Source organism: Halictus rubicundus, chromosome 10 (assembly GCF_050948215.1).
Source record: "Halictus rubicundus isolate RS-2024b chromosome 10, iyHalRubi1_principal, whole genome shotgun sequence".
Taxonomy (NCBI): Eukaryota; Metazoa; Arthropoda; class Insecta; order Hymenoptera; family Halictidae; genus Halictus; species Halictus rubicundus.
The window spans coordinates 3,748,285-3,770,972 of NC_135158.1; the positions used below are offsets into that span (position 1 = coordinate 3,748,285).

Sequence of the window (22,688 nt, forward strand, 5' to 3'; positions counted from 1 at the left end):
CTTAATTCACTCCATTTTCTTTTAAAGCCATTTTATCTATGGAATTTAGAGAATTTTATTTCGGCTGGAATTACGTTGATCGTATAAGATTTTTATAATTGTGTGCACGATTATTTTGTAGTCGCTAGTGTTGTGTACAACTTCGCTGAGATATTGTTCATTTTGTAATGGTAGATTAATTATTTCTCATTCAAGTTTTGGACAGAGCAGGAAATAGATAAAGATCTTTTTAGAGGTATACATTTTTATATCGTTGTCAATCGACAGCGAATTTGAAAAATTGGCAAACGAAGCACAGGTAAAGAATAAAAAATGCAAAAAGTAATACTTTAACGTTTCGAACCGTGGAATATTACGACGTCGATTTTCCATACCCGATGGAGAGAGATTGACAGAGTTTGATAGGGCACAATGGCCGCGCAGCGATACACATTTCTCAATTAATTAAACCCCATAGTACCTGGCCGTGGCTTCGCGTTGTTGATCCATGGATTCGTTCCTCTCGAATAATGACCGTGGTAAATGTGATATGATATTTACAAGCCCGCCCCCCGCCTTCGTTTCCCGTGCGCGATCCCCGTAGATGAAAAGTTTCGCGTTGCACGGTTTCATTTTGTTCGAAACGGATACCGCTGCAAAAGTGCTCTGCAGCTTGTCATTCCGCGCGAGCCCGCGCGCTGTCGTGTCTCTCGTTTTTCCACTTTGATTACTGGCGGGTTGCTTTATCGCCTCGAGCACGGCCAGTATACTTCGCGATTCAACAGTTGCGAACGGTTCGGACCCATCGCTGAGGTTGAACGAGGATTCTCGTGTAACTGGCCCAGAAATAGATTCCTCTTCATTGTTAATGGTCGCACAACAATTTTATGTAACTTGATGCAACAGTGACGAGAAGATGAATATAAAATTTTGTCCTAGTTCTCGGATGTGTTTTTGCAACTATAACTAATCATATACTTTTATAGCTAACAGTTTTTTCAGAAAAAAAAGTTACAATATTAGTAGAATTTCCTGCATTACGCGAGGGACCCCTTTTAACATTCTGCAAGTCGGGAGCAGTGACATTGGTTTTAGTATCGCGTTCGATGATTTTCCGGCCACTCTAACGGACGGCTAAATTTTCATGGCAACCCTGAAGAGAGCCTGAAATCTACCCTTTTACGCGTCAGTTTATATCGCCGAGCGTTTTGTTATCCGGTTTGGCTTTATTATTCACCGGTGCTGAACATTTATCGCTCGTGCAGAGCATCGACGTTACAATATTTATAGATTTCGACGCCGCGGATTTCACGCATTCGTAGCGTAGTCTTCTCTCTCTCTCTCTCTCGCTCTCTCTTCGCGGATAAATCCGATCGTAGTTTAATGCTTGATAAAGTTTCGCGAAGCGTTCGATGCTCGATGGAGCAACCATATTTCTGTGCGGATCCGGTTCCTCGGCATTAGTACACCAAACTGTGTATTTGCGTAACCGTCCACAGTGTAGTCATTGCATTACTTCGTAATTGTGTTCCGCGCGGCCGCGACAGCCAGCTGAATACACACTGATTCGTCATCATGTTGACGGATTTGCGCAATCCGACGATTTTGCCGTTATTAATTCAAGCCTGAAATACAGTATAGGAACGTGGTCGAATGTCGCATAGTCACGTCTCTGTGAATCTCGCGAAGTTAATTGACTATAGGGCACTTCGTTAATTCACTTTGGCATCGTGCGCGAGTGATAAGATTGCTCTCGAATTCGTAATTGCGATTACGCAGTGTTGCAAAAATATTCCGTGCGGTTTAAAAAGTAGAACAGGGAAAGAGTAACAGTTAGAAAAGCGACAGTATCGAGTTAACAAACTGAAATCGCAGCTGCACGATCTGTAATCGCTGTAACATCGCTTTCGAACCAGGCCACGCTGTTTTTGCGCGTATTTTCCGGGCGGTTGCGTCGAAATCGCAACGCTGAGAGCACACAAACGCGTTCGCAACTTCGTTCCGGCGTTATAAATCTCGAATATTCGAATACCCGGAAGAATTTTGCGAGCGCGCCGATGTTTTTGCCCGATGAAACAGCAGAATTACTTCGTTTGCCGTTAAACGAAGGGAACCTCCCCGCCTATCGTTCTACGCGCGCGATGAAGCCCCCGCGTTCCCTGGTAAGTGATCCTCTGCATTCTTTTCTCCTTTTTTATTTTCAATGTTGAATTCCTCCCGCGATACCGGGGCTAGAAACTCGAAAAACAGCGACACTCGAATCCTCTTACAAAAGCGCCGTTTGTTTCCGCGTTACTTGTTGCCAGCTTTGCCGTCGCACTTTTTCAGAGACCTCTGCCAGGCCCTTCGGGGTCCTTTGCTGCGGTGGATCAGAGGAAAATGCGCCCCGGTTGCAGGCTGCAATTATTTTCTGGCCTGCCGCGCTTGGGAGGCTCTGAGAGGTCTTCAGAATTAACGAATCTTCGAAATTTTTGGGAGATGCTTTTTTTCGATTTTAAATTATGGGAAAATTAATAATTTAAAGCTGTCAATATATTATTCTTCACCTGTTACAATTATTCAGAGAAGAAATAACATTGGTGTCTGTCGGACGTCTTTTATATTGCACAAAGTCGTTTTGCGAAGCAATGAATTTCTACGTAGTTTAAGGCTGGAAATTGTCAGTTTTCTGTATATTTTATTTGGCAAACGAATTTTTACTCGTAGATAAACTTTTACCTAGAGACGTATCAGCAGCACGCAGAGAGTAGTAGATTAGTTTTCTGGTGAAGAGATAATAGTAGTCTCTCTGGTTCAGAAGTGTCGTATAGATCCCGTTTCATCCGACTGTCAGACGTTCTACGACGAGAGGCAAACTCAAGAAGCGATTACTTATGAATTTGCATGAAGTTTATATAAACTAACGGGACGGAAACGGTGTTTTCCGACGTACAAAGGCTGAGAACGCAGGGCTGGAATAGGGTCTTATCAAAAGCGTGCGAGAACCCGATAAGGCTGCAGCAGAATGGGTTTCGGTATTTTTCTTGGAAAGAGTTTGGGGTCTCAATTATTTCATTCTTATAAGGCAAGATTAGACCATATGTAGTGCTCGGTAGGTTTATTGTTAATAGAGGCGAGGTGTGACTTCGGGGCTCAATTTCGCCTAATCAGCCCCGTCCCGATCCCAGCCATAGGGTATCCAGGACATGGCCGTGCAAGTTTTGAGATAATTGATGCAAAACCGAGCGAGTTCACGGTCAAAGTGTAACAAGATTGCTCGGCCTGGCGGAAAATCGCGCGGAGCCGGCTCACTGCCGTGAAATTTCGACGAGTGGTGGCCGCGCGCGTCGACCGATCGGAAGCGATTCGAATGCGATTTGAATTTTGAGTACACTCTCGGATCTGCATATGCAAACAGACCGGCACAGCGCACCGGCCCGCCAGATACGATCGCTGCAGTTGTATGCACGATCCCGCCAACTATACATCGTGTCTCCGCCAATCCCGTGCGGAAAAACTCTTTATTATCAAACCGCAGTTGCGATTTTCGAGGAGCCGCGAACAGCCGTTTCTCCTACATTCGTTTTCGTTTGTCAAATTTTCACGCCGTCCCAGTTACACAAAAACGTGACCGAAATCGCAGCAGTTTGCCGGATGATGTTGATGCTGAATTATTTCTTTACATTGTAAACAGCCTGCGGATTTTATGCATGTATGATAGAGCTTTACGAAATAAATATATATGAAACTCCTGTACTGTGGAATCGATGCTGACGATTTTTATTTTGTATAGAAATCCGCAAACTGTTCATACAGATAGCAAATATCATTTTATGATTTGAAAAATGCACAGAAATTTCCATATGCTGTTTCTAGATAAGAATTGTTCTAAAGTATCGTCTTTCTTATTGGATTGCAGATTTTTATGCGAAATAAATATAGTCTGCCATCAATTGCGAGATAAGGGAGCTACATAGACATCTATCCAAATTCGTAAACATTTTAACTTGACGTAATCATTTGTTCCTGGTCAACCGATTTTTCTGATAGAATCTAAAACCCGGAGCCTAATGATAACAGTGTTATTGGAACTTTAGCCAGCAGCAACCAAACCAGCAGGACGCGTAAATCCGTAATCCTGGGTGGCGCAGGATCGATCGATCGCATCCGCAAGGATAACAGAAGAGTCCTTTGGCTGGGCACGGGCGAATTCGATCGTTCCCTGGCGGAGCGCTCGTAATTTCGATTCGTATTCAGTCGGGGCCGATTGATCGAGCCTCTGATTGAAAGATTACGGGGCTTTAAAAACACAGTGAAATTTATGCGGCCCATCGGAGATGCGCACGTGCAAACGCGTACACGCTCGCTGGTGCACAAGGCTGATCGATCAGCGACGGACGCGGCAAGCACCGTGCCATGACTTCGTATTCTAAAAACGTTGTTGCGTGCCTGTTCATGCTCACTGGGCGGCGCGGCGTGCCGGCTGGAGAAAGGATGGCTAATGGATTGACTTTCCAAGCGGAACACGGTTTGTTCCTTGTACCCCTGTCGAGGGAAATGAACGATGGCGTTTCCAAAGATACGCCGCTCGCTCGTCATTTCGTTATCGATCGATGCAGATTTTTCTAGATCACCATGTTCCGGGGGACGTTCGCTTGATAGTGGATGTAGGGGTGGCTTTTGGGACAGGTGATACATTTGTGAACAAATTGGTGGGTTGGATCCTGGAGGAAAATGATCGATGGTTGCTCTAGGGTTGACACGGATTTGTATTCGGACGTAATTTAAGCCTAGTCTGCGTTTAACTTGAGTCTACTCCAGACTGAGAGCCAGGAGATACTTCAGACTTGAGCTGGAGCTATTTTCAATCTGGACCTAGTATGGATTCCATCAAAGTTTAGCTGAGCTCTAACAAACAATTAATTCAGATCCAACACTAGGTTCGATCAAATCTAGATCCAATTTAGACCTAAAATCCCAAACTCGAAAGCTTAACATTATTTTCTGCACCACAAAATGGTGACGAGAGATGATGCACGTGTATTAATGAGCTTTGATGGCCCATTTGGAAATTATGCAGTTTCCATGGTAGTGCGAGGGTTTGAACGGTGAAAGGGACTGATGGTCAGTCGTTTCTAAAGTGTCCCTGTCGTCTAACTTGCAGATGTTCCGCGGGACGTGGCTGCAGTGTTCGACGCTGCTGTTGACACTGCTTGGAACGCGGCTGGTGTTCGTGGTCGCCCAATGTGGATCGTTCGCCCAGGACAGATTGGAAAAAGAGGACAAACAGGATAAGCTGGCGCTGTATAAAGTCACTTTAAGGACTTACTGGTCGAGGGCGCGATTTCCACGGCACTACCCGGAATGGAAGCCACCTGCTCAGTTCGGCAAACTGATCGGTGAGTCTTTAGAACGTTTGTTTCCAGCAGACCATTAATCTCTGAATTTTCAGTCGATTCGGAACAGGTCCTTGGTGTTAACCCTACTTACGGCAATAGTCCCTGAAAAATAATTAAGGGGCGAAGTAACGATGCGAAAACCGAGGTGGAAGCTACAGTTGATATTTGATCCAAATTGTCAATCAGGTCCACGATCCGGGAACGATAATTAGGGAACAAAGGAAAGGATATAAAAATGAGGGATACCTGGGGGAAACGAGGCCACAAAATTCACAGAAAAGATCGTTTTTCGAGCAATGGTTAGAATTTTTGAAAGATAATTAGGGGGGCGAAGGAGAAGTTTCGAAAACGAGTTTGAGAGGTTGATTCGATTCGGTAGCCGGGAAAGCCCGAGGGAAAAGCGAGGGCAGGGAATTCCCAGGGAAATTCCAACAACCCGATTTCTATGATCAGCGACGCTTATTCTTGAGCCGCCACGCCGCGGGCGTGCTCCGAGCAGCGTCAGCTCACCGGAACACGCCATTTCCTCGGTTTGTTCTCTTCGACCTCCTTTCCCAGTCCGCGCGAGAAACGATAATTGGAGAAGTTGGAAATTATCGGACGTCGGCGCTAACACGGTGTCGTTGCGACTCGTGTCTGCGATGATTGAGGTCTCTTCCGGGCTGCCAGCGTGCGATATACTCGCTCGAGGAACAACGCCGCGAGGAATGGCAGACTCGAAGCTCCAATCCGTTGCATTCCCCAGCCGTCCAGAAGTATCCGGACCCATTTTTGTCGTAAATGCAGAAAATCCGCAGTCTACCGATCACAAATTATGTACGAAGTATGTAAGTGTGCAAATACTGTTGAATGTAAGTCGGGTCTCGGGGAGAATCTTTTACTTTCTCCGCTAGAATTATTGTGAAAGTATTTCCGACGATCAGCGTGGACGTTTTAAGGAACTGTCGAGTCCCGTTGAACTTTTATTGGAGATAAAATACATTGTTTCAGTACTAAACGTCTGCAGTAAAAATTACTATCGCGAGAAACGTTTTCGCGACGTCGAGGAGAAAGTTGGGAAATGGAAGTAACGCGTTATAAAAATCAGGAAAGTTCCCGATATTGCTGCTTTTATTCGTTTTGCTCGATAGGCAAGCTGCCGACATTGATGGGTGTGGTTTAACAGTCTCGCCTATAAATTCCACATAAACTTTATTGACTAAAACTGAAAATCAGAGACACTTGTCACAAAATTGTTCGTTCCCTTTCACTTCTCTTCAGAGATGAGAGACAAAATTTTAACTCCTCAATGGTCAGTATAATTCGATTGGAACTTTTCTCGAAGGTAGTCTACATTGTAAAATCACATTTTCTCTGGTCAAAAATTCTTCTTTTTCATTTTAGAGAATCTCGTCATTTATAGAGTAAAAATTGTTGCGATAGAGTCTAGAGTCGTTCCAGTTCGAAAAGCAGCTTGATCAAACTCAAAAGAAATCCGCGTTGGAAAAGGCAACGGGGACTTTTCCGCAGGAGCTGCTGGTCCATAAACAAGAGAAATATTTCAGACGGTTAATGGAGGGGGGGGGGGGGGGGGGTAGGGAGCACGAGGGGAACAGGTGTCGCGGGTCCCTGACGGTCTATAAATTTCTCTCGCGGCTCGTAACTCTCCGCAGTTTCGCGTTCTCGATTCGTGCCTGTGGCCAGAATTGGTGCCTCTCGATGTCTGGGAATCGAGAGTCGAATAAATCCGGTCTGACAGAGCCTCGAACACTGGATTGCGGAGCGTGGGAGGGACCAGTTTTCCCTTGGCCCGTGTTTCCCTGTGAAAACGTCAAATTCGAATTAGAAAGGCACGCGTCCGCCGAAATTGAATTTCGGTTTAAAGACCGTCCTCTCCGCATTCCCCGAACAAAATCGAGGGGCGTGGAGAGGGCACGGTTAGGGGTCGAAGGAAACAGAAAAGAGGGAAATGCGGGGAATGCGGACGAGCGGCATTTCCAGCGTCGACGGCATTTTGTTTTATGCTGCGCCGAGACTGAATTCGTGAATCGTTACCGTGTCGCCCGTCGTCTCGCGGCCGCCGCGGCGGATTCCTCGTGGAAAGCTTTAATCCTGCGGATTTCCCGGGCGTCGTTTGACGCCGCGAACACGGCAAATGAAGCGTGTTGCAGGAATTCGATCGATTTCCTGCAATCCGCCGCCACCAGCCGCGAGATTTCCGCGACTCACGCTCCCTCGAATCACCGTTCCACCGAGCAAAGAATCAAGCCCGCAATTTTTATTTTTCCGTTGTATGAAAAATTGTGGAGACTGGTGAAACATCGAGGAACACGTATGCCAAAGCCCGATTACAAAAGCTTTTGTAGTTTCATGGTGAAAAAAATTCCAAAGCTAGTCTAGAACGAGCTCTAAATCAGAATCCTTCTTATAATGGCCCAAATCTCGATCGCAGTAAATAAGTAATCGAGCCCACAATTTTTATTTTTTCGTCCTATAAAAAATTGTGGAGATTGCTGGAACGTCTTCGAAAGTGTACGAGGAAATCTGACGACAAAGGATTTTGTTGTTTCGAGGTGGAAAAATTCCACAGCTGATCCAAAATATCGCGTTCTAGATACCCTTGAAATAGAGATGTACGGTTTCAAGAGTTTTTCATTTCTATTAAAACATTAGTTGCTAGATTCAGAGCTGCATGTATCATGCGTCTTGTTGAGACGTCTGACAAGGAACTCCCCTATCTACTGAACTCTCCTAGTCACGGTTTCCAGGATTACCGCGACGTAACGAATAGTTTGCCAGCAATTTCCGGTCGTAGAGCGGTGTAGGTAGATAATGTCTGCTCGCAAGAGCTGCCTGATAGACGACAGTCTACTTACCGAGTAGAACAAGCAGTAGAAGATTTCCTGAAAATACAGGACTCCTCTAAATATGCATTCTCTTGTTTGCAAATGGGGATAGAAAATGTTCTGCATCGTTTTGCGAGGTAAAACTTCTTTGTTTACTGCGGTGCCATGAAATATTTCTAACCAAAATATAAAATACAAACCTTGTATTGCTATTTTACCCTCCATTATACACTTTCGACATCTTTGATTTCGAAATGATTTTTCGTGCAAGTAATGCTCAAATATGACAAAGAACTTCTAATCACTGCAATCGTCGAATAAATCGTAGTACAAAGGGTTCAAAGAAAAATCTCCCAGTGGAAGAACTTGCAAAAATCCGGCAGCATATGTATATATAGTGGGGGTGGCAAAGTGTAGCAGGCGATAAACATCGAGGCAGTTTAGTGATCCGAGGTGAAAAGAGGGTAGCAGGGAGACGTAATCGAAAATCCTTTACGGCGATTCGTCGCGCGGCTCGGAGTAGCAATCGAGGGGGTTAGTTTTTCCAGGGCCTTTCTCTTTTTCTCTGGGACGGCCTGCATTCCGGCAGGGTCTTTCGAAGAGAGGAGGAAGGTTTCCCGGAATACATCCTGCGTGTACAGGCGAGCGGGCACGTACGATCGCTAACGGCCGACTAATGGAATGGAATTCGCGTCCAGAACGTTGGTTCCATCTTCCGACCTTCGTCTCCGCCCCTTTTGCGCCCGTTTCCACCCCTTTCCCGTTCACCCCAGGAGGAATCGTAAAATCGGCACCGACGCGAGCGCGCGTTGTTTTCCTTCTGCAATCCCGGCAAGTCCGCCGGACTTAATTCGATTCTTCCTCCCTCTTTTTTCTCGCTCCGCGACCCCTTTTGTTCTTTTCATCGAGTCTCACCCTCTCGCACCACTGTTTCTCCTGCAGAATCCCCTCCAGCGGGTTCTGGAACGTCCACACGGGGCCGCTCTCTGTCTCTCTTTCTCTCCCTATCTCGTCGTCCTTCCGACGATTTTTATCTTTTATTTCTTTGGCGTTTTTCTCGTTGGCCGTGCACTCGACCTCGCCGACGGCCTCCACGCTCTCGTCTGCGCGTTTTCAGCGAACGTAAGAGCGTTAGCGCGTGCCTCTAATGCCATCGGGAGCCAGCCGGAAGTATCGACGGTCACGTAGACTGTTCACATAGTTTCCTCTCTTCTCTCTCTCTCTCTCCCTCGATTCTTCTTTCGACTCTTTCCATCGGTCCCCCGCTGCAATATTGTACCAGCGAGATACAGGCCAGCAGCTTTTACATTACCGAGATTTCGTTCGGTCGCGGGATTCCGGGAATTCGAACGGCCCGTGCTAGAAATACGGGTCGCGCCACGGAATTAACGAAACGTCCGCGATCCGCGTTTTATTTCGACGTGGATCCACGCGATCTTGCTTGTCCCGTGACCTTCGATCGATGCACAAAATTTCTGTGAACCTCTTTATCTAAGTTCCTCAGTCATTTGTTCATCGGAGGTACAATTAAGCAAATTTATAGGTGCTTCACTGTTTTATTTGTTTGAAATTCGGATAGCACAAATTTTTGTCGAAACGCTTAGAGTCGTTCACAGATTCTCCTCTAATAATTTTGGTAAGTCGAGAATAATATTCCAACGACTTCCTCGATTCTTCCGACGTCTTTGTAGGTTTGCATTCGACCACTCCATTTTTCTGAGAAATGCATAATCTCCGGAGTCTACTAATCACAACATACAATTGATTGTTGACGAAGTAGTTTTCCCGCCAGCTTCCAGATTTACGATTCAAAAGTCCGCAGAGGAGAGTCTCGGAAAATCGAGCACGCGTTCGCTAATGCCGTGCGGCATTTTCCCTCGGGAACGTCGTGGTCCCGCTTATTTTCCGAAGCGTTGAGGAAGGGTTCATCGCATATTCAGCCGAGCGTGAGCGGACGGGTGCACGGGATCGGCGAAATGTGTTTGTCCGCGCGCGAGAGAGCGCTAGACGAGAGGAGAGACGTTCTCGGTCGCGCGAAGCAGGTTGAAAGCGGACGTGCGAGAGAGCTAAGGAAAGACGAAGAGGAACAGCCGGACGGACGGTCGACGGTGCCGTCGTCGTCGTCGTCGTCGTCGTCGATCTCGTCGTCGACGGCTCGGCCAGGGAAGAAGAACGCTTTGCACCGGGGAGTTTTCTCTTCTGCGGACGCTCCAAGGGCCGCTTCTAATTATTCTTCTCTCGAGACACCCGCAGCGCGCACGGTGTTCTCGTTATTTTTTTTTATTTATAGCCGTGGAGCGACGGTTTCGAGCTGCGAGAAGCGGAAGGACAGACACGGCTGCGCGAGAAACGTGCGAACTAGAAATGCGAGAGAGAGATATATATATATAGAGAGAGAGGGGGGGAAGAGAGACGGGTCGAGGTGGGAGACGACGAAGGAGAGACGGAGAGAGACTCTTGGGGTGTGCCCGAGAGCGAAGGGGGCGTAGGTAAAGAGGAGAGGTATTTTTAGCTTGAACCGAGAGAGAGTCGGGGCTCTTCTCGTTTTGCTCCCGTTTCTCTCTCATTCTCGTATATACCAGCTGCGCTCGAATCGACGATGAAAAGCAACAGAATCGGGAAAAAATGATGCACTTTGGGCCGCGTTTCGCCGCCCCGACGCATTCGCTTTGCCACCTGAATTTCTGCCGCATAATCGTGCATCTGCCTCCTCGCCGATAGGAAATATTCCCACCAGACGATTTTCTCATTTCCTCGTATCGAACGAGCGACGGTCGTCGAGATTGCAAGACTTCCGCCCAGATTCCCGTGTTATTTTTCCCGGTTGTCTTACCGATGACTGGTACCCCGTTCTACTGGCTTCGAGACTCGAAGAGGAGAACCGGAAGCACTAAACGCGTGACAAGTGGCGCGGCCCGATAAAAGAACGCGGAGTAATATTTAGTCGAGGAAACCTCAGACCGCTTTTCCTGTTTGCTCAACTGTGGCGACAGTCATCTTGCCGCGTTCCTCATTCGACACTGCGTTTCGGAGATTTATGGGCGAACTGAGCGCTGTACATACTGACACATTGTCCACAGACATGTGGCGGCATACAGAGTGGGCTAATATCCGAGGTCTGTAAACCGGGAGTAGATGGTCTTTGTCTTCCATTAGAATAGAAAACGGGTGCGAAGATGCTGCGTATTGTGGTACAGATGCGAGCAAGTCGGAGAAAAATGCACACAGAAGTCGTGTACGTTTGTGATAAAATTGTACAGTCATTTGCTTGGGTTCTACAAAGTTCTCCGAGTTCAAATCTTACAGGAGATTGTCTGTAGATCGGTATCATTCGACGAAATCCTCGATTTACTGGCTAGTGCAGTAGATGGCTGAATTTATCCCCGAAGTAGAGCAACCCGCCAGCACCGGTGAATTTGTAGGTCTCTAGGCGCGCAAGCAATTTTCGCGAGACGTACTGTAGATCTCCGTATAACGATCAGGAACTGCATAGGATTTTTATGGTGACATCCACTTGAATAAACAAGCACCCTAAACAATTTCTCAAGAAAATATTTCTATCATTCCACGAATTGTAAAGGAAGAGAACTAAAACCGTCATTTTGACGGCCTCGATAGTTCCAGTGCTAAGAATTGTCTGTGCGCCTAGAGACCTACAGATTCACCGGTGCTGGCGGGTTGCCCTGTTTCAGGGATAACTTCAACTTCTAATATCTCAAAAATAGAATCTCCACGACAATTTCACCCTTTCATCTATCCTTGTTATTTCATCGTACAGAATCATCCTCTCAAGCAATTTTCACCCGTAGTAAAAAAATCCACACGCACATTTGCAAACATTATTCCACTTATCTGCAAGATTCAAGAGAAAATCTCACAGGAGAGCTGGAATCTGTTAATTTTCTTGTCCCAGAAGACGGCGCAGCAGTTCACGAGTCCCGTTCGCGAGCAGAGCAAAGCGAGAGGAGCGATTTCGCGTGTAGCTCGCGCGCCGCGGAATTTCCACGGGCCTCGAGCCTTGGCGCGTAGATGAAGAGGTGGCCTCTCGTCGTGTATTCTTCGTTCTTCATTCCTTTCGGTCCTCGCGTATCCTTATTACGGCTTGTTCGCCGTGCGTGCGTCGCACCGCGGGTAAAAAGGTTGCCCGACGGTTTTTCAGCCGAGGGCCGAGGCTCGCGCACGCGTTTATTAGCCCCGCTGGTTAATTAAACCGAGACGCTGAAAGTCCTTGGAATTGAAATTCCAGGTAATATGAATAGCAGCCGGAATATGAGCGCGCATTCCCGTCCTCTTTCTCTCTCTTTCTCTCTCTCTCTCTCTCTTTCTCTCTCTCTCTCTCTCTCTCTCTCTCTCTCTCTCTCTCTCTCTCTCTCTCTCTCTCTCTCTCTCTCTCTCTGCAGCCATGTCGTCGTTTGTTGTCGGCAGTTCTCCAAGCGGTACATCTTCGCGCGGTATATCGCTGTTTCGTAATTGCGCGCGCGGCTAACAAGGATGATTCCTTTAATTGAGCAATCAGACGAACATCGATTTTGTCGGCGAAACGGCCCGGTTTTTACTAGCCCGATACCCGAGCTGAGTTTACTTAGAATCTCGAAACGGGTTACAAGATTCCGGACGTTCGGGGAAATTTATACCTTCCAGAGTGATTTAGGGGGAAAGGATTTCGGGGATTATGCGCTTTCTTTGCCGAGGATCCTGCTAGATTAAAATGGAGCGGAATCTTCGGTGAATTTTCTCGTGGCTCGCTTTAATGCTCATATTAGTTTGCCGGGAAATTTTCGGTTCAAAGAGCTTCTTTGCGCCCTCGGTTTCACGACAATATTAATCGAACAGAACCATCTCCGCTGTGTTAACGGTATCCCAGCTTCCGAAGACCGTATACAAATTTTTATAAAATATGATATGCTTTTTCAGTCAACTATCTGCTCATTTTTTGTCTGGATTTGTTGCTTTACATTCTTCTACAATAATATAGAATTTCGTACACAAGTTTCCAATAGAATAAAGGTTTATTTGTTGAAATATCTGGTCACCGAGGAGAAGTACCAAAAACAAGGAACGCCAGTTTTTCCGGAGCGAAGTGTTTCGTCACCGATTTTCATGGAGCATTTATTTTCTTGGTTTTTCTTCTTCGTTTTTTTTGTCTCGGTACAATCGTTTCGCTCTGAAAGGATTTTAAATTATCGCAGAATGCCGCGCAGCCGGGACGAACGGCCGAGCAAAACGCTTCAATATTTTTAGCCCGACAATAAGGGCCCCATCTGGTTTCTTCCATCCGTCATTACGAGCCTCCGCGAATGTCGGACGCATTAAGCCCCACTTTTCTTGCGATCGCCGCGCGATTCATCTTTCCAGAGCATCTCTCGATCCACGTCATTTGCGTCATGACCGTTTTTCCGATCGCGATGTACCATTTCCCGTTCCTGCGCTCGTCACGGAAATGATAACGAGGCCGAATGCTTCGTGTTTATTTAACCCTCGGAAATTGCGCGACTCTCGGCGCCGGAATTCCGGGAATCTATCGTCGGTCCGCAATTCGCTTAAATTTAATACAATTCCCATTCCATTTTTAGCTCGTGGAATTTTCCGGAACACTAGAATTCTTCCTACGCCCTACAATTTCTTTCTAGAGCTATACCATTTTTTCCGAGGCCCTACAATTTTTTTCTAGGGCTATGTAATTTCTTTTCTAGACCCAAAAAGTTTTTTCTTGTGCTTTGTAATTTTTTCCTAAGCCTTGTAATTTTTTTTCTCATACCACAGGATTTTGTTTTTAGTACTACAGCGTTTCCCTATGCACTTTTAATGGCTCCTACAAATATTTAGTAGATCTTGTTATTTTTCCTAGGCCCTGCTACGGTTACTCAACAATTTTCTAGCACTCCTCGTCTGTTCCATAAATCAGCCGTTCTGACCTCAATCAGTCCAACCCCTAGATCCTCGATTCCGGTACGTTGTTTTCCATCGCGGGGCCATGCCATCTTTTCCTAAGAACGCGTGTCGTGCAAATGGAAACGGAAGCTTGTTTACACGGCAGTGTAGCGCAACGGAACCGGTATCGATTCGGTTTGACAGTCGGCGAACTTACCCGGCACAATATACTGATGAGAACCACGAACAATTTCGCGATGGCGGGGAATGGCCAGGTCGCCGGAAACGATTCCGAATTGGCACACAGTTATTTTTCTAGTTGCACTGCGGACCGGTGCGAGCCGAGGAGAAAAAAAAATGTTCGCTTCTATTTAGAGAATAAATAGCGAGGGGTCCAAAATAGGTATTCTCGACGGTCCGCGGGCGTGGTGTTGTCGGCCACCGGTAAAGTGTTTATCATGTATCCTCTTGATTTTGCGTTTCCACGTTCTTTTCAACGACTCGCCTCTCTCTCTCTCTCTCTCTCTCTCTCTCTCTCTCTCTCTCTCTCTCTCTGTGTGTGTGTGTGTGTGTACACGCAGCCCGATCGATCGAGCCCTTTCAATAGATTACGCGCTGTTTCGTGAACGGTTTTTCCAGCTGGTTTTATTAGGTCCCGCTATTTACGCAGCGCTGGGCCGTTGCAAATAATAATGGCATCGCTTTCATTGCTCACGGAAGTTCGTGTAAGGCTCTTAACCTCTTACCCCGATTCTCCGAGTACCTACGTTGCGTTACAAAATTTCATCGATTGCGCTGTGTACAGGTTTTTCAAGCACATTCAAAAATTTGTATTTGTTCCATTTATTTCCTCTTTGCTTGAAAACGTTCTCAAATGTCTGCAGTTCACGATTGAGTTTCAGTTTTCTCGTAAAATTGTTTCTCTTCGCTTATACCTTCAGAAAGGGCACTGATAAATCGTTTCTAATTTGAATATCGTTCATTGGTATAAATGGTAATACAATAGCAGGCAATAATTCCTGGTATCCTGAATTTGTCAATACATTTTTCTGTTATATCACCGGATCGCAGAGAATTATCTTCCGTATCGTTTCCAAACACCGCAGTCTGTCGCGTCTGTCCATGGCGGCAGTATCTACTTGCTCGAGCTCGCGTGTACTAACTATCCTTTCTGTTGGACACGAATCCCCGCACGAAGATCATCCCGTCTCGCATTTGCACCAGCTTCCGACCCCTGTGATTCCAGTTTCCTCGGTCAGAAAGAGACGGGTCTAGATCGCAGGTCAGAGCAACCGACGATCGACGCGGTCATCTAATTTCCCGGCGATTCTCGTTTGTTCTAAAATTAGCAGCGCGTTCCACAGTGGCGACACCTTTCTCGCGAGCGAAACAAAAAGCGCTCTCTGTCATTATCGCGAGCAGGAAGCTCGTCGAGATAAGCCGCAAAGAGAGCTTTGGGGAGAGAAAAAAGAGAGAGAGAGAGAAAGAGAGACAGGGGCCAGGACAAATAAATAGAAGCACGAGGGTGGCGAGGAGGAAGAATACGACGGAAAGCTTTCTGTAGCAGATGTACTGCTCGCGTCTGAAAACCATCCGACCCCCGCCTTGCGTCGGGGCTTTTGTTGATTTAATAAACGCAAGCCCTCAAGCTCACCGCTTCGACTACGCATTGTCGTGCCCGACCCGTTTCATCCCTTTCTTCGTCCACCCCCACGTACTCCGTGGCCGTGTTTACCCTCTTTCTTTCGACCGGCGTCTCGCTTTCCTTTTCCGTCCAATTTATTTACTCCGCTCCGCCCTCTCCGACCTCCATATTGCTTTTTTTCGTTGTCTCTGTTTGCGGCCGGCTCTCTGCCCCTCCTCCCTCCCTGACCCTCTCCTGAATTTCGTTTCTACTTCCGCGCGTGTTCCGCGGTTCCTCTCGGTCCCGGTTTAATTGTCCGCGAACGTTGATTAGCCCAGGATCCGATAAAACCGGCTCTGAAAACGCGTTTTAGCCGGTCCGAGGACACGATGCAATTCACGGAGAATCGAAGATGCACGATAGCTTTCCTGCACGCTTAACTTAGTTTAACTTAGTTTCATCGAAATTGGTGAGAAAAAACGATCGAGGCTCGTTCATATACGCGCATAAGTAACGTACCGTGCATCTATTCGATATCCTTTAATGGATCGAGTTCTCTTCGGATGGAGATGACGAATGTAATTAGAAACGATCAGGAGGCGACGCTAAGAGAAATACGTAATTAAGTTGGAAAGAAGCCGAGCTCGAATCAACACGTCCCCAAGGAGACAGCGAAGAAACCGGTGGAAGGAGCATTCGAGCTTTCCTGTCGGTGTTTCAAGGAATTCGTAATTTTGCAGATTCCTTAACGCTGTCTCCTTCCCTTCTTCCTCTCTTTCCAGACGGTGGAAAATCTGAATCAGTTTGCGAATTTCCGCGTGCGCCGCGTTCGAAGTTCAAAGGTAGCGGAGCAACCGGTGTCAAGTGCTAATTTCCTGTGAAATTATTCAAATATCTTTCTCAGGCCGATCATTTGACGCTTCTCTTTGTCTCTCTCTCTCTCTGTCCCTCTTCGTTTGCAGTGTTAGTCGCCTCCTTTGTCTCTCTCTCTCTGCTATTACTTTCTATTAAAGTGCCTTTCGCGATTTGTTTGCTCTACAGAAGATTGACCACGGTGGCGCGCCGCTTGTAACGAAAGTCACGCCGCAAACGACGATTTAACGCGACGTAGATGGAATTCCGTGCCGTCGATTAGCTGGGTTATCTGTCGTCCGGTCGGATCGGTATTGGCGTTTGATTCGCTCGTATCGCGGGGGGTGGACGCCCCGTTAAAAATTTTTCTCTCTGTGCTCCCGGGTCGGGCGGTGCACGCGCGCACCACGCCGAACAGAAAGTAATTTGCGAGAGAGGAATAAAAATTACGTTTCAATGTTCGCGTGACGTTGCCAATTATTGCAATTTGCTCCGGCGCGGCTCGCCCGGCAATCTCTGTAAATTGGAAAGCTGTTTATCGAGCGACAAATTGTGGCGCACGATGTCCGTACATTTTATATTTGATTGTAACCGTGTGCGCAGCGGTCTGCATAAATAGTTTTGGTTTTGGCGTGCTCGATGAGAGACGGGAATGATCGAGGTAATCGAGAGAAGAAATTAGTTTCATTAACTTTAGATGGCATCACGGGAATTATGATGAATTTAAGTTAACTCTTTGCGGAGTGTCAAAAGATCTCTCTAAAATATATGATAAAAGTGAAGAAATGCAAATTAGAGTGTCGTAGTTATACCGGAAATAAAGTGCAAGTGTACCGCAGATTTTCCTAGAAATATTGTGTTTCAGTGGAGTGGTCTCCAATATAAGGGCCTTCTTGGGCCCTTTAAAAGAGAGACGGAGAGAGGTACAACGTGTGACGCCCTTCCAAGAAAATAGTTTCGTCCTCCGGCGCCCTTGAAAAGTGAGATGGCTACAAAGACCATCTTCTGAAAAAGTGTTTGAACCCTTCGTACGAGTGAAGGAGTGGGGAAATGAGGCCCTTTCGAGTTTCAGGGAAGTGTGGTCTGAAATATTTTGTAACGAAGAATGCTCTCAAAGAAGAAGTGACCCTTCCAAGATAAGGGTTCCAAGCATGGTGGCCATAAGAGTCGTGAAGTAAATAATATTACTCAGCAAAGGGCATGCCTCGGATCTTTTCGTGCACCACCTGTCCTAAGAGAGGAAAACGAATGTTCTTGGGAAGGTGTGAACGCGCCTCGCAGGAGAACGCAGAGAAATAACAAGTGCTCCAGATGTCGACGGCTACATTAAAAAAGTATAAGTGGAGACCGAGATTTGTTCGTTCTCGAGACTCTTCACTGTCCTCCACCGAAATGAATCATTAAAACAGCATTACAAAACGAGAGAGCGAGAGAGATACTCGTGACACGGTTCCCAGGAAATAACCAGTAACCCGAAAGGGTCACGCCCGGGTCATGAGGACAAACGAGCCAAGCACAAGTTGCCCGACGACACGGAATAGTCGTCCAGGATCTTCGCCGGCATCTCGCTAACAAGAATAAAGGTGGACCTGCTGCTCCATTTGCTGGAAGTGTTTTCGCAGCTCCGCACCGCATCGGCGCGCGAAAGCGCACGCCCGAAACATCTCAGAATTTATTCGCCAAGTTAAGCACCCTCGCCTTTGAGTATAATCGATATAAACGCGGGCGAAACAACTAGTCCGAGCGTTCAATGCCGCGTTGATTGTTTCCTTCGTAACCTCGGCTCGTAAACGAGTCGTAAAACGACGGATGCTGCGGCTCTCTTCTCCATCTCGGCGCATTCGACTGCCGTTTTATGACATCTCGCGTAGAACATTAGAGTACCACTGTAATCCTAGAACCCGTCCGACACCTTGTACTCCTCCCTTTCCTCCAACGTGACTCTCAATGTCGCGTTTCCTGTCCTCGTTCGAATCTCTGCAAAAGTTCCGAACCTTGTCAGAAGTCGAAGGGAAACGGAACGCGCGGCATGCGCCATTATTTTTTTCCGAAATTATTCCCGTTTCCCCGGCGATTCCAAGTCAAACGCGAAGTCTTAATTACACCGGCCAGGAAAATCACCGGCGAGCGATCCCGCATGGCGTCTCGGAAAATTCTTGATTAAAAACTTCTTATAGATCTTGGGAGGCGCGAAAGCAAGCTTAGACGAGGTCGTTAACATGCTTTGAGAGTCCCATGTCTCTCTCTCTCTCTCTCTCTCTCTCTCTTTGTCTTTCTCGCCTTCTCCCCGGGCAACTAGCTCGTACGTGTACAAGTGTGCGCGCTTTTCCCCTGTTCCACGATCAAAAGCCGTCACTCCCTCTGTGCGCCGTAAACACTTTACGGAAGAAGGCGTGAAAGCCCGTCCGATCGTCGACGGGGGTCGGAAACACCCCATGGGACGGGGCGCGGGCATCGACTCGCTATTTTTTCGCTGCCTCATTGACCGACGTTCATCCGACATGATTGTCGACGTCTCTGTGTTCTTCGATTCCTTCGCGGACGTGTCCGATACCCGGAACGAGAGCTATCTCGCCTTGGGGATCTTTAGCGGCAACACGGGAAACCCTGAGAACGGAATTCTCGGGCGTCATCTTGCGGGAATTTTTTTCTCAAGCAATCTTCTGAGGTCCTACACCTGCCCAAGCTCTACTACTATCCCTATTATTAGCCCTGCAGTTTTCCCTAGGCTCCACATTATTGTCCTACCTCTTACAAATTTTCGAAGCCTCAAATATTTGGAAATATTTGGTAGCAAACCGGGAAATTATAAGAACAACCCCGCTAAAACGTTTAATTCCTGACGCGACTCGCAAAGTCTAAAATTCAGGGCGACACTAGATTGGACGTCCCTCAAAAATCGCGAGCTAAAAATCATTCTGAAAAGTACATACCAATCTCGACTTTCTCGTTAACCGTGCCGGTCTAAGAAGCCGGAGTTCTACAGGTCCGGTGCAGATTTAGGTTTCCACGGTGTGCCAGGCAGATTCCATGAATAAATCGCGAGGGTCGGCGACGAAGCGGCGAAGTCGGGCGTTGGCAAACAAACTGGTAACATCAGAAAACAATCCGCAGGCAGGCAGAGCAAGTTTCCTTGTTAACCAATAACGCCTTGAAAACGTAGAAACCGCGATACGGATAGCGGTTCGTATCGAGAGATAGAGAGAGAGAGAGAGAGAGACAGAAATAGAGAGAGAGAGAGAGAGAGAGAGAGAGAGAGAGAGAGAGAGAGAGAGGGAAAGTTGAAGGAGGAATAGGAAAGTTGGAAGCGGGGTTAGGGTTAAATTATGCAAAGTGCCCCGATAACTCAACTTCCATTCCTTCGACTCGGGACTAGCGCAGTCTCCACTTAATATTTCTTTTAAAACTTGTAGAGCCGGCTTCCTCTTGCCTCCACGTTCTCCCTCTCTTCTTTCTCTGTTCGTTCTTTCTTCTCCGCATCCACTTCTCGCGGGCGGACTGCGGAGTTGCACGAGCAACTCTCGTTTGTTTCAAAAGCCGGCCAAGACGACCGTCTCGAGACGGATTGCAGGCAGAGTAATAAGAAACAGTGGGGGAAAGAGAGAAAGAGAAAAATGCGAGAGTCCGAGAGAGGGAGGGAGAGAGTGGAGCGAACTAGCGCGACAAAAGGCGCAGGAACAGATGGTACTTTCTTAACGTCGTTCCGGCGGAGTTTAGACGGCACCGGGGTTAAATACAAAGGCACGGTTAAGCAGCCTGAAAATTGGGAAAAATTAAAGGACACGTTTACCCTTTCACGCCCGGCATTTGCCGCTCCGTTTCTCCCTGCGAGAGTGTCTTTGAAAATTCCGTTCGCGTTTCCAGCGTCCTACCAGCAGTTTTCAGTTACACGCTGATAACGAATAAAAGGAGATAATGAATAAAATAGCGATTTTCTGATGGAATTTCCCACGGCGTCGACGGGGGCGGCGGCGCAGCTACCTGGCCTATCAGATTCGAGATTAATTCCAGGGCGAAATTAAATAAATTCCTCACCAGCTCGTCCGATATTTTTCTTCCTGACCAGCGCCGGTCTTTTTACAATATTCCCCCGCGAAACTATGCCGGTTTTCCCGCGGAATTAAACCCGCCCTGCGGCGTTTAATTTCGAATACTCGTGGCCACCCCGCTGCCAAATAGCGAGATAGGGACGCGTTCGCCGTTTTCGCGAGCACCGCGTTTTTCTTCGCATTAAGTGCGCAGAGAGCGGGCGCGCGTCGCGAAACAGCGTTAATGCGAATTTAAATCGTTCCGCGTTATACGCAGAATAAAGTTTCCGTCGTTGGGAACCACCCCCTGGTTGCCGCCTCTGCTGCCGCTGCTCCGTGACCGATAAAATCGCCGCCGCGGCAAGCAATTTCAAACTGCAACTTCGCCGATATTCCCGTGCCCCGGATTATCGGCCATAAAACGCGCTTTTAATCGCGTCGATTACCCGACGTCGATCGCATTGATCGATGCCCGTCCCACGATCCTCTTCCTTCGCGATTTTCCCTGGCGGAATACCAGGAATACTTTTGTTCCCGGCTTCTGGCGAAATTAAAATGTGCCACCGGTCTTTTTTAGAACGTTTTTTAGAAAAAATTTTTGCCAAAAAAAAAATAAGCTTCTCAAACCCACGGATCTAATTTAGTTCTACAAGTATGTAGTAACGGTATCACATAAGATACTATAATTGTAATGAAATGCATATCTGCAGTAGTTCCGCTATAATTAGGGGACCCTTTTCAGGGCCGCACTAATCGGGACCTCTTGTTTCGTCCAACAAAATATTCTATGCATATCTGCACTTCAATGCTTAAATATTTGCCACAAAAGTAAAATATTAAAATATTTAAATAGACCAGGCTTAAAATCTTTGTCACGAAGATTTAAGGCTTACCACAACTAAATGAATGTTAAATATTTGTGGAACAGTGGCTAATCACTCAGCGGCACAGCCAATAAAATGACCAATAAACGCGCGTGGACGGACGTGAAACATTTAGCACCGGTCTAAATCCCGGTACGCGGACGAGATAAACAAAAGTGTGGGAACAGTAGTTCCCGAAGCGAAGAAATAAAGTTAGTGTCCTCGGGGCAACGCTCGACGCCTGTCAGAAGAATTTCACCCGCCATTTGTCATCGACTTTTTTCAAAATACTGTTGCCATCGGCCAGCTGCAGCTCGGTGCAACGACCTGCGCTCGTAGAACCGCGTCTTCCAGATCGGGGACAAGTTTTCGAAAGCATCGGGCACGACGCTCGATAAAGCTCTTTCGGCTTTCTCTCTCTCTTTCATTCTCTATTTCTCTCGCACGTGCGTACACTGTACCCTCTCTCCCTCTCTCTCTCTCTCTCTCTTTCTCTCCCTTTTTCTCTCGCTGCCGCGAGAGCAATTAAAAGTTTTATCGACGTACCCCGTCGTTTCGCTGGCAAGACGAATGCCATCCCCTGGTGCACCAGGCGAGAAGATTGCCGGTTAATGTAGCGTTATAAAGCGGCCCGGTTTTCGCGGCTCGTGCGAGAATTTCACCGCCCTCCCTGTCTCTCCTCTCTTTCTCTCGCACCCTTCTTGTGCGTTCCTTTCGCCCGGGGGATCATCCTTGGCTTTCCAGCGGGAGATGATCCCCTGAACGGGCGAATTCGATATACAGGGTGTATTCCAGCTGATTCTGTAACGCTAAAAGCGATGAATCTGCATAAAAAAAATTGCTCGAGGGTTTTTAATCAAATTTGTTCTCCCTCTTCATTGTCTCCCTTCGGGTTCGATCAAATTTCGATGGAATTTATGATGTGCCCGAGGGTTATTCTATTGTGCTTCGCCGGATAGTGTGTTCGTTAATTAGTGAACCGCTGATTTCTATCCGCATTTTTATTTTCATAGACTATTCCGTAAAAATTGGAACGAGATGAAAATTTATTTCATTCAATTGTAATTAACAATTATTTCAGTTTCGATTGTATATTTTATAGTCTCGTTTTTACTTTTTCAACGATGGATGTTTGTGCGAGAAAAATATAAGTGGTGGGCCTTATAATTTCCAACTGTTTTTCTGAGATCGCTGCGAATTTAGAACATGATCTCACACCCTTAAATTTTAGTCTTCGCGTAATAACATGTTAACATACTCTCCGGAAC

At 46.9% G+C, this 22,688-nt stretch overlaps 1 protein-coding gene across 1 annotated transcript in view; it reads left to right on the forward strand.

The window, feature by feature from the left end:
- Window positions 1-22,688, forward strand: part of LOC143357939 (spondin-1) — a 195,970-nt gene that overhangs the window by 11,422 nt on the left and 161,860 nt on the right. Inside the window, exon 2 of the mRNA XM_076794669.1 lies at window positions 5,123-5,357. Within this exon, the coding sequence (XP_076650784.1) occupies window positions 5,123-5,357 (235 nt within the window). The remainder of the gene's footprint in view (window positions 1-5,122; window positions 5,358-22,688) is intronic.